Here is a 14628-nt window from a genome sequence, read left to right on the forward strand (position 1 = left end):
TAATTTTGATCAGACACAATGTACTACAGTGAGATGTTCAGAAACTAATTTGTCAAATCAATTATTCAAATCAAAGTTGTTTAGTTTCTTCTTACAATCAACAAATAATTTAATACTCTTGAGCACTAAACTGTAGTCAACCAACAAAGGGTCTCGAGCGTTCAATGCTAAGAAGAATATAGGTATTTTTAAGAAAGCATTTGATACCCAAAACTTTGTTTCTATAGTACAAGATCACAAACCACTCTGATCATATTCCCTTCCTCAATACTCCACAAAGAAGTAAAGAACAATCATCAATGACAGAGAACATATGAAACGAGAAGGCGCCCAGCGACCGGCGCAAAGAAACCGGACAGGCGGCAGCGGAACCGGGAACCGGCGCGGCCCCAGCCCAACCCAGGGCCGGCGCAGGAGGGGTGGACCGCGAGGGAGGCAGGCGCGAAGGGGAGCGAGGAATCGGGCGGGAAAGGAGCAGATGGACCACAGGCCCGGGAAGGAACTGGAGGAAACCGCGGCGGAAAAAAGCCCACGCGAACCACAGAGGGCGGAGCCAAACGACAGACGAGATCCAAACCGGACCGGGCTGGCGAGAGACGGAGAAACTAGCGAATCAGCGTGTGGGACTTTCTCCATAACAATAGTCTATTTGGGAGGAGTCAGGCAGGAGAAGCATCATAGCACAGAGACCGCATTAGCAAAGTTACAAAGGACCCCCATGGGCATCAGACAAGGACCACTGTACTTGCCTGTAGATCCTAGTGCTGCATTTGACACCATTGACCACAAATCTTACAGAGACTGGAACACAAAGGCACAAAGGAACCGCCCTAAGCGGGTTAAGTCGTATTTCTTAGACCAGATCTCAGTTTGTTCATGTCAACGATGAACCTCAGCAACCAAAGTTTGGCATGGAGTCCCACAAGGTTCTGTACTAGGACCACTTCTATTTAGTTATATATTCCTTAGGAAACATTATGAGAAACTCTACAATTTTCATTGTATGCTGACGAACCCAATTATATTTATCGATCAAGCCTGATGAAACCAATCAGTTAACAACCCAAACATGCCTTAAGGAAAAAAAGTTGGATGATCACAATTTTTTTATGTTAAATTCAGACAAACCTGAAGTTCTTGTAATTGGACCCAAACACCTCAGAAACCCTCTCAGAGACTTAGTTACTTAGATGGGATCACCCTGGCCTCCAGCTCCACTGTAAAGAATCTTGGAGTTGTTTTTGATCAGGATTTGTCCTTTAACGTCCACATAAAACAAATTTCGAGGACTGGCATTCTCCACTTACGTAACATCGCTAAAATCAGACGCATTGTCTCTCAGGCGGATGCAGAAAACTAGTCCACGCATTTGTTACTTCAAGGCTGGACTATGTAACTCTTTGTTATCAGGCTGTCCCAATAAGTCTTTGAGACTTGCAGTTAATTCAGAAGCGCTGCACGTGTCTGACAGGAACCAAGATCAGAGATCACATCTCTCCCATGTTGGCTTCCTTGCATTGGCTCCCTATTAAATCTAGAAAGAATTTAAAATCTTCTCCTTACTACAAAGCTCTTCATGATCAGGCACCATCATATCTAAAAGAGCTTATAATACCTTAATACCCTCTAGAACACGCACTCTCAGGATGCTGGGTTCCTTGTGGTTCCTATAATAATGGGAGCCAGAGCTTTCAGCTATCAGGTCTCTCTCTGTGGAACAAACACTATGAGTACCAGAGTAGACTTAAGACTTTTCTTTTTGATAAAGCTTATAGTTAGGCGGGCTCAGGTCATTCCTTAGTTATGCTGCCATGGATTAGACTGCAAGTTTTTCTCACTCGAACCGAGGGTCTAAGGACAGAGGGTGTCACTCCCTGTACAGATTGTAAAGCCCTCTGAGGCAAATGTACTTTGTGACATTGGGCTATACAAATAAAATTGATTTGATTTGATTTATTTAGTAGACAGTACAGTATAAAGTCATGAGTTATAGACAGTTACCATGACTACATCCAGTCAAGTTCAAAATACTGACGAGACAAAAGGCTAATTTAATTTCTCTGTGAAGACATAAGAATGTCCCACTTTATGTGATGTCAATGCAAAATAATTTAATAAAGAAAAAGTTCGTATCAAGCAAGTTGATGGTTCAATACAGCAAGACAAGATTTAGGCAGTTAACAGCCTAAGTTAGTATTGTAAGCTTGCTTTTATATGAACTTTTTCTTTATTATCACTCAGTGCTGCTTTTATCTTCTATCTGTATGCTGTCACAGTCATGCAGTGATTGGCTGCACTATGCTGTGATACAACAACTGGAGGAAACAACAGAGATGAACCCTGAGTGAGAACAGTTCTCCTGTGAATGAGCTGCTGTGTTCACGTTCAGTCAAACTAAGACTATACTTTCAGGGATCATTTCTATAGTTTCTAACTTGAGAAATGTGTTTCTAAAGTGTTTGGTCCCGCCAACCACGATGATGAGTCGTGATATTTCCTTCTGAGCGTGAAGCTGACAGAGAGTAATGATTCACTTCATATGTTCTCTGTCATTGATGATTGTTCTTTACTTCCTTGTGGAGTATTGAGGAAGGGAATATGATCAGAGTGGTTCTTAATCTTGTACTAAAGACATAAAGTCTTGGATATTAAGTCTGTCCATAAGAGTACCTATGTACTTGTTAGCACTGAATGCTCAAGAACCTGTTTTTGTTGGATGACTACAGTTTAGTGCTCAAAAATATTACATTTCTTTCTGATTGTAAGAAAAAACTGAACAACTTTGATTTGAATAATTGAGTTGAGGGCAAACTAGTTTCTGAACATCACACTGTCAGTGTGATGTTCAGTGTGATGCTTCCTGTCAGGAAGAGATGCCACAACTGGAGGAGGTTTTTGATGGCAGAGATGAACCCTGAGTGAGAACAGTTCTCCTGTGAATGAGCTGCTGTGTTCACGTTCAATCAAACTAAGACTATACTTTCAGGGATCATTTCTATAGTTTCTAACTTGAGAAATGTGTTTCTAAAGTGTTTGGTCTTGCCAACCACGATGATGAGTCGTGATATTTCCTTCTGAGCATGAAGCTGATGCAGAGCAATAATTCGTTTCATATGTTCTCTGTCATTGATGATTGTTCTTTACTTCTTTGTGGAGTATTGAGGAAGGGAATATGATCAGAGTGGTTTGTGATCTTGTACTCTAGAAACAAAGTTTTGGGTATCAAATGCTTTCTTAAAAATACCTATATTCTTCTTAGCATTGAACGCTCGAGAGCCTTTATTGGTTGACTACAGTTTAGTGCTCAAGAGTATTAAATTATTTGTTGATTGTAAGAAGAAACTAAACAACTTTGAGTTGACAAATTAGTTTCTGAACATCACACTGCAGTACATTGTGTCTGATCAAAATTACTTGATTTATGATTAATCGTATCCAATAAAGATTTATGATTAACAAGTAGATCAGTGGTTTTCTGATGTTCTATAGTAACCATTTCAATGTTGTTTTCTCAACAAAGTCTTCTGTGGAGAGTCTCCAGCAAACTTTATGCTTACAATGTGTCATTCATCCACCTGTCATACATCACTGTGATAGTGATGTTAGCTTGATATCATGTTTTTGCTTTTTTGGTTTACTCTATTAGTGTCATTAATATATTCATCTAATTGCTTGTTAGATGTATTCTAGAGAGTTAGGGTTAATAAAAAAATAATAATCCAGGTCTTTTATTTTTATCCTGAAAACAAAAACAGGAAGTTGCGTTTGACGTCGACTCGCTGCGTGACGTAACACGTAAAGAAGTTGAAGCTTGTGCTGCTTTACTCGAAAGCTTGTTGTCTTCCTTTTAGCTCGAGTTGTCTCTCGCCGTGGTGATATTAATGACAATGCTGACATCAAACACAAACTGCTGGAGATAAAAAAACATCTTATCTGACACGTGAGGATATGCCATCTGACTTCGTAACGTAACTACAGAGTGAAGCTCGTGAGGACAACAAACCAGCAGCTAACAGGCGTTAGCACCACAAACCTTCACCCCGTCTGCTGCCCATGCTCACTTTATCTTCCATTTCGTCTTCGTCTGTCGTCGGCCTTTAGTTTCTGTCAATCGGTGGTTTCGCCAGGAGAGGATGAACTGGTTTTTCCCTCTGTCCAAAGGCTCCGGACCTCTCCCTCTGAACAGCCTACAGCAACAAAGACAGCGGCAGGTCGAGTCACTCAAAGCCGCTCACCCGAGGTAACGAGAAACACACACACACCGGTGCTATGAGTTTAATATGAAAGATATTGTTCAGGCTCTGAATGTGGTCAATGTTTTCTGACGTTAATTCACGTTACAGGAACACGCTGACTTTATGTTTACTTAGCATAGCTAGCATCCTGACTGACTGTAGTTAGCCTACATAAAGTGCTAACAAATAGCAAACATGACACAAACACACGGCTGTGACATGCCTCTGCGTGGTGTTTGTTCACCCTTCCTCATAGCTAAGGTGTGATTTTTCTTTCTCCAGGGCGCTGTGGTTAGCTGGCCAGCTAATCAAGTCATCCTATTTTTAGGATTGATTACACAAATCAGTCGCTGGCGTGTCCTGTGATCGTTCCCCGTGTTTGCCACGCCGACTTCTTCTTACGCGGGGATGCGAGCTGGATATGAGAAGAGATTAAAGCATTAGCCCGTTGTTTACGTTCATTGAGTTGCAGAGGCCACAGAGGCTAATGTGCTGTGGTTAATGCTGCTCATGGCGTTGATGTGAGGGAAGGATGGGGGAAAGAAAAGATTGTGCACATGATCAGGGCTTGTTGACATAACATAACATAACAGACTTGTGACAGAGTTGTTAGGCGTACAGATTGTTCAGAAATATATTGATTCTGGGGGCAAACATCACCATTCAGGGTTCCCACGGGTGCTTGAATTCCTTGAAAATGCTTGAATTTCAATTCAGTGTTTTCAAGGTTGTGAAAATGCTTGAATATTTTGTGAAGTGCTTGAAAATGCTTGAAATTTGTGTGATGTCTATTTGTCACTGGTATTGCGCTATGGTAGTTACACAATACACCGCTCACAAGCTGAGAATACAAGCCAATTCACAATTAGTTAAAAATCAAAACAGTCAATCTACCACCATATGAAATAATGCTAATTAGACCCATATTATTATGCCATACAGTGGCACCGGTGCACTTCCCATGACCATCATGGCAAACACAACTAGTAGGCTACCTATTTAAAGGTGCTGGAAAAATGGAAAAACTGGTGCTTGAAGGTGCTTGAAAAGTGCTTGAATTTGTTCATGAAAAAGGTGTGGGAACCCTGACCATTACACTTGAATTTCTTACAGCTGACTTAAACTCTCTGAAGTGATGACTGCTATTACCGTAGACAGTAATAGTAACACATTTGCTGCTGTCATGTTGTTTTGCCAAGAAGTAGAGGTGAGCGTCAGAGGCTTCTCTTAATGAATCTATCCCTGAGTATAGATAGATTTATACAACGTTTTCTGAACGTGCCGATCACGAGTACAGGTGCAAAGATTATAAATCATGACATTCCTGTGTTACTGTTTCCCCCAAAAGCCTTGCAGAGATCCAGAAGGATGTCGAGTACAGAATACCATTCACAGTCAACAACTCCACCATTAATGTTAACATGTGAGTATCTTTGCACGCACACAGACAGACATGCATTAATCACGCATGACATGTCGGAGAACACAAGGATTTTTAAATATGTTTTATTAAGCACTCACATATCGCAATGGCAGTCTTAGTTAACCGCAGCACTCTACTCATGGAACTTGATCCAAAGGAGGATTACAGCAGAAACTATAGTTATATGTATATATATATACTTGTGAAGCCTCATCAAAATATGGCTAATATGAATTAATATGAAACAACCATAATATCTTCTTACAATATTCATATTAAAAACACACATTGTTACATATCCTGTTGCTAGGATCTCTAAAAACTAAACTACTTTTTTTTCTCCTCCAGTCTGCTGCCTCCTCAGTTCCCCCAGGAGAAGCCAGTGGTTAGTGTGTACCCCCCTGTTGGTCATCATTTAGTTGACAGCAATAATGGCACCATGATCACCAGCCCCCTCATCTCTAATGTAAGTGGTTGTCTAGGCTTTTTGATTTTGATTGATTTGGTTCAGTTAGTTTCCAAACTTGGTTTCTTTAGGGGCTTCCAAGAATGTTGAAGGGGGGTTTCCAGGCAGAGCATGTGAGCGATGAGAATTTACGTTCCTGGCTTACGGAGCTGTTCGTTCCCTCTGCTTCCCCCACTCAGTGCTGCTCCTCTCTATATCACTCCATGTTCAACTCCGATTTCACCCTGCTCTATTCAAGTCTCTCACTGCTCGCTCCAAAAAAGAAAAGAGCTGTGCTGCTGTATATTCATTTTTTTAAGCTGTATGATAAAGCTTCATGCGTGTGTCAAGGCTTTGTTAGTTGAGTAGATAGCAGTGGTGTAATATATCTGTGGGCTGACATTATTAAATGTTGACTCTCAGTGACATAATCTTGTGCTTTTACCGCGTTCTTAACAATAACATTTTTCATGTTGTCTGTACTTGTTAAGATAAAGCCAGTGAATAAAACTCAGCGCAGGGACAGTATTACTGTTTCAGCAGTATGATGGGGTGAAAAGAAAGCTCATTACTCATAGCTGTATGCAGTGCAATTAAATCTCACGTCTGACTAAAAGCAAAACTGAAATTAGTCAGTCAAAGCACGGTGGTTTCCACAGTCGGACAGGGGGTCTTGTAATGAGTGGTAAAGAAATATAAATAAAACGTGTGCTCTCTCAGTGCAGAGTAAAGCTCTATTTGACCAAAAACAATGGTTTAGGGTGTCATTATGATTTCATCATCATGCAGGTCAATGATAATCTTCTGTGAAGCCTGTGAAGCATTTGTTTGACCCCTTAAAGTCCCAGCCACTATGTCTCATTTCTGTACCAAAACCAGGATAAGGGCTTATCCAGATTTCTGAAACAAGGATGTGTTGTTCACACACAAATACAGCATATTTTGAAAGACCTGATCATAACAGCTACTAATGTGCATCTAATTGCAATTATAAATTATGTCAACAATTGTTTAAAATGGAGAGAATAGAATATAAATCTGATTACTAACCAGTTTTATGTAAACATGTTTTTTTTTCTTATTTAATTTAACTTTTCAATAGTTTTATAAATGTCATTTTCCTCCGAGTATTTAGTTGTTGTTTTTTTGTTGTTGTGTATGTCGTAGTTTGGGATGCACTCGGATCTTGGTAAGGTCATTCAGAGTCTGCTGGACGAGTTCTGGAAGAGTCCTCCTGCCTTGATGTCCACAGGCACCGCTGGATTTCCATAGTGAGTCTCCTCTTGCATGCATTGATGTTTGTCTCTCATTACTTTCTCATTATAAGTTCAGATGTTTGCAGCCTGAGTGTACGGAGTGTAATTACAATATATTTGATGTTATGCTTTTATTGGGGCAGTCACTGGTTGCTGCCCGAGTCTAGTTAGCTTATACAAATGTTCTCTTAAAAAAAAAGAAAAAGAAAAAAAGTTTGATTTATTTGTTTGCTATCCCTAAGTGAAATAATCTTATTTCCTCCCATGTTTAACACAGCAGCATGTACAAGCAGTCAGGCATCACTCCTTACCCGACTCAGGCTTATCACTATGGTCCTCGTCACATGGGTCCCAGTCACACGCCGCCTGCTGGTCCAGGCCCAGCTCCGTCTCCAGCTCCCATTCTTCACCCAGGTGTCGATAGTGCCCATGGGCCCCCTCGAGCTCCAGCCCCATACGGACTGATTTCTGACCTGCCACTGCCTGTTCCTACCGGAGACTCCCAGGTATGCCGATGATGGATAAAATAGGGTTGAACCATGAGAAGAGCTATACATTTTGACAACGTGAATATCATATTGATTAAGCTTTTAGTCTTTTAAGCATGACATTTGAAAAACCAGTGTCAAGTCAAGCAGACATTTTGAAAACCCAGACTCAGATTAAGATATCTTTCCCTTCAACTCAAGACATAAATTCATCGCATAATGTGTCTTGCTTACACTCTTTTTGCTTACACACTGTTTCAGGCTGGACTGAACGGTCACATGTACAAGATGCCTGAGATTCCTGAGTCTTTTCCAGAACTCTGCAACATGAAGTAAAGTATTCCAAAATATTATATAATGTAATGAAACGTCCTTTGTTTGTGATAAGAAAGTGCTCTTTTGTACTCATAACATTAATGTCTTTGTTCTTTTGTTCTCGTACCCACTGCTGTATTCTTACCTGTTGCGCCCCTCCAAGTCTGAGCCAGTTGTCCAACATGTCTGAAGACGAGGATGTGTTACTGGAGTTCTTTGTGAGTTTGCCACAGCTCAAACAAGTCACCAGTGATAAAGAAGAACTGGTCACCAATATAGTGGACATGGCTAGTAAGTTCCCTCTTCTGCCCCTGGTCTTGATGGTTAACCATTAAATAGTAGAGAGTCAATAGAGCTGTTTTTTTTACAAAGATTTGTGCATCTCTGTTATTTACAGAGAAAAACCTTCAAATGGAGCCACAGCTGGAAGGAAAAAGACAAGAAATGCTCAACAAGGTCAGATTTCTCATCTCATCTCTTGTGCTCTCACAACAAACACATTTGTGTTATCGTCCAGCGGCTCATGATGTGTGTTTTTTATCTGTTGACAGTACGAACAGCTCACTCAGATGAAGTCGGCATTTGAAACGAGGTTGCAGAGACAACATGAACTCAGTGAGGTGAGAGGCTTGTCACACATTTTGGGTTGATTTTAATAATGGGTTTTGAGCCCAGTTGCGCTTAAGATTCATGTTGTGTTGTGACACATTTTTTCTTTTTACCGTTTGCGATGACTCGAACATGACTCGAACATGACTCGAACATGACTTGAACATTTGGGTTGTTCCCCTCCCAGTTAACCACACTGCTGTTGAAGAGGAAAGAAGGCCACATTGTTTTTGCCTTTTCAAATAAAAGAAACCAAAGGAGGAAATACTGTATTGAACAGTTAGGGGAAACAACCTGAACCTGCTATAACTTGAAAGTTTAAAAATGTCTGTATTTCTCTTTCTTACTTTTGTCTTTGTCTCCACCACTAGAGTTGCAGTCTTAATACTCTACAAGCTCGGTTAAAAGTTGCAGCCCACCAGGCTGAGGAGGAGTCAGAAGAAACGGCTGAAAACTTCCTGGAGGGACGCACGGACATCGACGAATTTCTGACCAGCTTCATGGAGAAGAGAACGGTGAGAAGCCGGAAGTGTGGTGTTTGTGTAAAGACAGCCACAATGTGCTGTCTTAATTTGGATGGAATCAGAAGTGCTGTATTTAGCATTTTTTTGTGTGTTATTTCACAGCTTTGCCACAGCAGAAGGGCCAAAGAGGAAAAGTTGCAACAGTCCATCAACACACATGGACCGTTTCCTACCGGCCACTAGAACACAAGGTACAACACACAGAGATCACAAGTGTAATTATTAAACAAAACACACAACACTGTCACATCCAGTCAGTCATTTGTCTCTTTGCGAATGAGAACTGGTTGTTCTCAGCTGACTATTTCACAACAAGCAGCCCTCGTGGTTTTTACTTCATACTTCATTGTCTTCTGTGTATTCTGCCTCTCACAACTCACATTTGATCCTCAGGTTTGGTGTTTTCTCAGCCAGCTGCGGCCAGCTAAAAAGGATAAAGACATTTGAGGGGATGAAAAGCACACTGAGTCAACAATGGGCACTTTGGAGGAATAGGAAGATGCTGATGGTAATGGTGGGCCAAAGAAGAAGAAGAAAAAAGAAGCTCACTGCGCTCAGATCTGGGCAAGAAATCAGTTGAAGTTGGAGGGAGAAGCTATCGAGTCACCACAAGAGGCCAAAACTGGGAGAATGAGTGACACATGGCTAGCTTGTGCAGCCACATGACAAAGGATTGATTACACAGTGGATAATAATTTGTATTGCACATGCTGTTTGTCCAGTTTTGACTTGACAGTGATGACAAAGAGTTTTATTTCTTTCGTTGCTCAATAAGAGAAACTGTGGTTGGTGACGTGAACACATTTGGAAGAAATACAAATTGTTTAGGACAGTATTCCCAGTCTTACACTTTTCCATGCAGTGTCACTATGAAATAATTGCTAAAATGCTAATGTTGGTGTCTGTCTGAGATCATAGTCAAGTCCTTGCTTTATTATCCCAGAAAGGTCCCATTCCTACCGGACATTCAGAACTACTATTGCGCAGCAAATCTCCTGTTTACATTGGAAAGGTTGTTCTAGACATTTATATGAAACTCAGCACTTGTAGTGTCACTTTAACAAGTCAAGATAATCTCTCCAACAAAGACGAAGCAAGGATGGGGCGTTGTTGTCAGGAGACCTTTAGCTCAGGCTGTTAAAATTGAACTCTTTGCGGACAGTGGTTGGACCTTGATTAATGTCTTGAACACAGCCTCAATATCAGTGTGTTTGCACAAGCATTAATAATTCGATTAAATTTGCCATGGCATAACTTTGGTTCCCGTAACATTGTTAACACCGTAACTGAGGTATCCACAGTCGACACAAAACAAACCTGCACAGTTGTTTAGGTTTGTTGAAGGTCATTGATCAGTTTAACAAAGAAATGTTGTCAGCCGAAGTTATCAGGAAACCAGAGTTAAACGGTTTAATGACTCTATTATCTAAATGCTTTTTACGTGAATTATTTGTGTACATGTAAACATACTGATGATGAATGGCACCATTATGATAACCCAGCTATTTTCTGACACCATTTGAACTTGAAGATTTTGGATGAAGAGCCTCAGAAGATTTGGGATAATGTTGGGGAATATTAGGTTAAATGCTGCAGTAAAACTCGATGACATTGAATACTGTATTTAAATAATGTTAATAATAGGCTATATTGTAATCAAAGACTCAGACACCTTGTATTATATGTTCTTATTTAATTTGTTAGAGTAATAAAGCATTTAGAATAAATCTTGTTTGCTTTACTTGCTGTGACACTAACACAGGATGCATTGTCTTGATTTTAACAGTAATCCATTCAGCTCTGCATAAAGAAACACTACTTCTCCTTTACATAACAGGCAGAATACTGTCAATACTGTCTTCAAACTTGAGTTTCTCGCTGTGTCCCACAAAATAGTCCTGCTGCATAAAATTGGCAACGTGTCTTCTGGTGAAGACAGGTAACTGATTGAAGGGTCAGGGTTCATAATCAGATTTAAAGTGTGTAATAACAGGGATTATTATTACACTAGTGAACATGTTGGATTCATATTTTAATGACCAGGATCAGTGATGTCCCTCAATCTATAAAACTGTTTTTTAATTACAGGAACTACTGTTGCCTTTCAGTTGATAAAAGTCACAGACAGAAATGAATGTTTAAGTAATACACAAGAAACTCAATCAGGATTTATTATTGGCTTCATAAAGAGCTATCTGAACATTCCAGTGCATAGGTGTCTCCAACGTGTGGTTAATATCATCAGTATGAAGCGATTAATGTATAAATCATAACGCCTCCAACAGGGGTGCTTAAATCTGCTTTAAATGTACTCGGCACACACAGCTGTGTGAGGCTGAATACAGACAGACGCTGCAGAAACACACAGGGCTGATGGGGAAAATACTCACACTCAGCAGGTTTTATTGTTTGTATGTAAAATCCAGGCCCTCAAAAACATGAACTCAGCAACCTAAGCCAGCTGACAACAGGGCACTAAACTTTACAGGTCACAGCCATTTAAACGCACTGCACTGATTACAACATGAACACAACATTGTCATGAGGGTAGTTCATGGTACATTATAAAATAAAGGATTGTATTCTGCATTTTAGCAGTTCATTTTTTATTTTACAAAGTACAAATCGGCATTTCATCATATTTATATGAGCATTATCAAACAGTTGAGAAGATATATTAACACCTACAGAAGCACGAGGAGAGAGACGTGTGTTTGTGTTTTGTTCGTTGAGCAGCAGGTGGCGCTGACGCACCGTCAGGCCACAGCTACCGGAAGTCGACAAGAAGAAGAAGAAGAAGAAGAAGGAGGAGGAAAAACAAGTGGCGCGCACTTCAGCTAAACTTGTTCCCGACTTATTTTAACTTTTAGAAACGTTTCTGCCAAACATTCAACAGCCGAGCAGCCGTGAAAGCAAATCACCGATAAAACATCCGTTAAGCGACAACAACATCCGGGCAGCTGTTTGCTGACGTCACGGAGGTGAGGCAGTTTGTGTGTTTAGCATTAGCTGAGATATCAAAACAAAAAGTGTTTACACTGTTATCAGGCTGATTCATGTGAAGCGTTTAACTAACCATAAAGTGTTGTGTAATGTTTCATATTGTGACATCTTTATGGTGTCAGTCAGACCTCTGTGTTGTGTCTGTGATTGTTGGCTTTAATGCTGGGTTTTACATCTTGTGTCTGTGATTGTTGGCTTTAATGCTGGGTTTTACATCTTGTGTCTGTGTTCTCCGTGTGTAGGTCAGTCCAACAACATGTCACGACAGATGGGAGACAGCCATCGAAGGTTCCTGCAGACCATGATGTCCAGTGGCATCGTTGATGAACACGGGGCAAAGACTCTCTATCAACACTGCTGTGAAAAGCACAACAGTGAGTCATGTTATGTATTTAAACAATCACTGATGGCTTCACCTCTGTGTCAGGTATCAAACACTGGCACTAGATACAGTCATTCATGTTTTTGTGTGTTTCACGGTGAGGGTGAGGCGACAGGGTTGCAATCAATGACTACTAAATCATTTTAAATTAGACACAAGTCTCCAAAGGACTAAAAGCACAAGCACTATTTAGCTTACTGCCCGACTTACTGTGTTATTTAACCTGATTGTGTTCTTGAGACCAACTCGGTCTTTGTTTTGTTTTTTTCTTGCAGCACAGCACGCCCCCGACAGACTGGATGATTTTATTGATACCATCAACTCAAAGCTGCAGCCCCTGTTCATGCAGATTAGAAAAGGGATGTCTGAAGACAACGGTCACCAGTACTATGCCTTGGTTAGTGTGTTTAATTACTGGACCTACGTTGTTTTGTTTTGTTTTCTAATTAGTGACTATTCTAAAGTTACAACATTTTGGTTGGCAAGTGGAGAAGAGCCTGTTTGGTGATAGTACAAAGATATCTGATTGCATGGACCGCGGAACGCATCTAAACACCACACAGTCACATCTACAGTACACGCATGATGAACACGCTTGCTCAGGTTAACCCCTCTGATCCCGCTCTAACATTCACACACAACAGGCCGAGCCTCTTTATGCATAAACGCACAAAGTACATCCAGTCCAGTCCACAACCACAACCAAAACTCATCTCGCTGCCTTGAATCTCAATCAACGTCATAGTCATTATCATCGCAAGTCAACGCTCATATCAGACTAATGTGCAGAGCCGCTCGCACGCACACACACACACCCAACAACAAAACAAGCGCAGCTGCGCAGCTAAATGAAAAGTAAGCAACACAACAGGCCTATGCCTACTGCAGCCACACCACAGAAAATGACATGTAGGTTATGTAAAAAAAAAAAAAAAAACTGACTTACGTTAGTGGTCCTTTAACCCGAAGACCTTTCTGCGTCGCTCATTTTGCTGGATGAATTCCTTTGCAACAGCAGTCATGTACACTTCATCCCGGTGTATGTGGCTGTCCTTAAGCCTTCTCTGTGTCATAGTTGAACGCAGGTATATTTTGATACGGCAAAGTGTTGAGAAAGATCTTTCAGCTGATGCTGTAGTGACCGGGATCGTGAAAAAAACAGTTGATAAACAATGCACTCTCATTTCAAATCAAAACGCAGCAGTCAGTGGGAATTTTTTGTCGGCAGCAGTTGGTGAGAGTGAGTGAAGGTGTGTGTGGTGACTAAAAACACAGATCCAACTTCGGCTTTTAGTTATATAAAATAGTTTGTCCGAGTACAAAAGTTACTCGGGCCATGGCCCCCCTGGCCCCCCCGGTTCCGCGGTCTATGTCTGATTGTGAACCATAACAAAAGAAGCTTCTATCGGCCTGCATGTTCTGCATATTTGCTCTCTTAATAAAGAGAAATTTGAAAATTGTTGCAAATTGATGAACGTATAATGCATTTAGGGCAGGGGTGTCAAACTGGTCCACAAAGGGGCCGTGTGGCTGCAGGTTTTCCTTCCAACCAAACAGCAGCACACCAGACTTGACTCATTTAATCAACTGATTTCAGTCTTCAGAGAGTTGATTGGTCAAACTGTGTGCTCTTGGTTGGTTGGAACTAAAACCTGCAGCCACACGGCCCCTTTGTGGACCAGTTTGACACCCCTGATTTAGGGCGTGTTTGAGCTATGTTAACGACTATTTCACTTTAATCCTGTCCAGGTAAACATGGCTGAGACCGATGTCACCAGGATGTCGTCGGATTATGCTGACAATGAGCTGGAGCTGTTCGGGAAAACGGTCAGTTCATTTCACAGAAGGAAATCCTGCAAGAAAACATTTTGTACACACCTTTAATTCAAAGCCTTTTAGAGCACAGTTGTTGAAATGTCAGCTGACTGTCATGTTCTGGTCTTGCCTA

At 40.9% G+C, this 14628-nt stretch overlaps 2 protein-coding genes and 2 non-coding genes across 6 annotated transcripts in view; all 4 read left to right on the forward strand.

The window, feature by feature from the left end:
• Positions 1–2396: 2396 nt before the first annotated feature.
• Positions 2397–2612, forward strand: LOC113746731 (small nucleolar RNA U3). The gene has a single exon (XR_003463084.1). It is a non-coding gene; the product is annotated as a small nucleolar RNA U3 (small nucleolar RNA).
• A 358-nt stretch (positions 2613–2970) lies between these two features.
• Positions 2971–3186, forward strand: LOC113746732 (small nucleolar RNA U3). Its single transcript, XR_003463085.1, has one exon. It is a non-coding gene; the product is annotated as a small nucleolar RNA U3 (small nucleolar RNA).
• A 582-nt stretch (positions 3187–3768) lies between these two features.
• On the forward strand, positions 3769–11036 carry vps37a (VPS37A subunit of ESCRT-I). Of its 2 annotated transcripts, none has more exons than XM_010735049.3 (12): positions 3769–4240; positions 5584–5658; positions 6007–6124; positions 7271–7374; positions 7640–7865; positions 8109–8179; positions 8326–8453; positions 8560–8618; positions 8714–8782; positions 9143–9286; positions 9398–9486; positions 9689–11036. In XM_010735049.3, the coding sequence occupies exons 1-11, from the start codon at positions 4134–4136 to the stop codon at positions 9476–9478; spliced, it is 1182 nt and encodes a 393-aa protein (XP_010733351.1). In that variant the 5' UTR covers positions 3769–4133; the 3' UTR covers positions 9479–9486; positions 9689–11036. The 2 variants fall into 2 exon arrangements, with proteins under 2 accessions (XP_010733351.1, XP_010733345.1); XM_010735043.3 differs by having other exon boundaries at positions 3770–4240; positions 7637–7865.
• Positions 11037–12007: 971 nt separating this feature from the next.
• The window catches only part of nsmce1 (NSE1 homolog, SMC5-SMC6 complex component), a 5275-nt gene continuing 2654 nt past the window's right edge, over positions 12008–14628 (forward strand). The window contains exons 1-4 of one of the 2 annotated variants that reach the window (XM_027282440.1): positions 12008–12276; positions 12541–12672; positions 12956–13077; positions 14430–14507. In XM_027282440.1, coding sequence (XP_027138241.1) covers positions 12555–12672; positions 12956–13077; positions 14430–14507 — 318 coding nt within the window. In that variant the 5' untranslated portion in view covers positions 12008–12276; positions 12541–12554. The remainder of the gene's footprint in view (positions 12277–12540; positions 12673–12955; positions 13078–14429; positions 14508–14628) is intronic. The other variant, XM_027282439.1, reaches the window with a different exon arrangement.

This window comes from Larimichthys crocea, chromosome X, assembly GCF_000972845.2.
Source record: "Larimichthys crocea isolate SSNF chromosome X, L_crocea_2.0, whole genome shotgun sequence".
Classification (NCBI taxonomy): Eukaryota; Metazoa; Chordata; class Actinopteri; family Sciaenidae; genus Larimichthys; species Larimichthys crocea.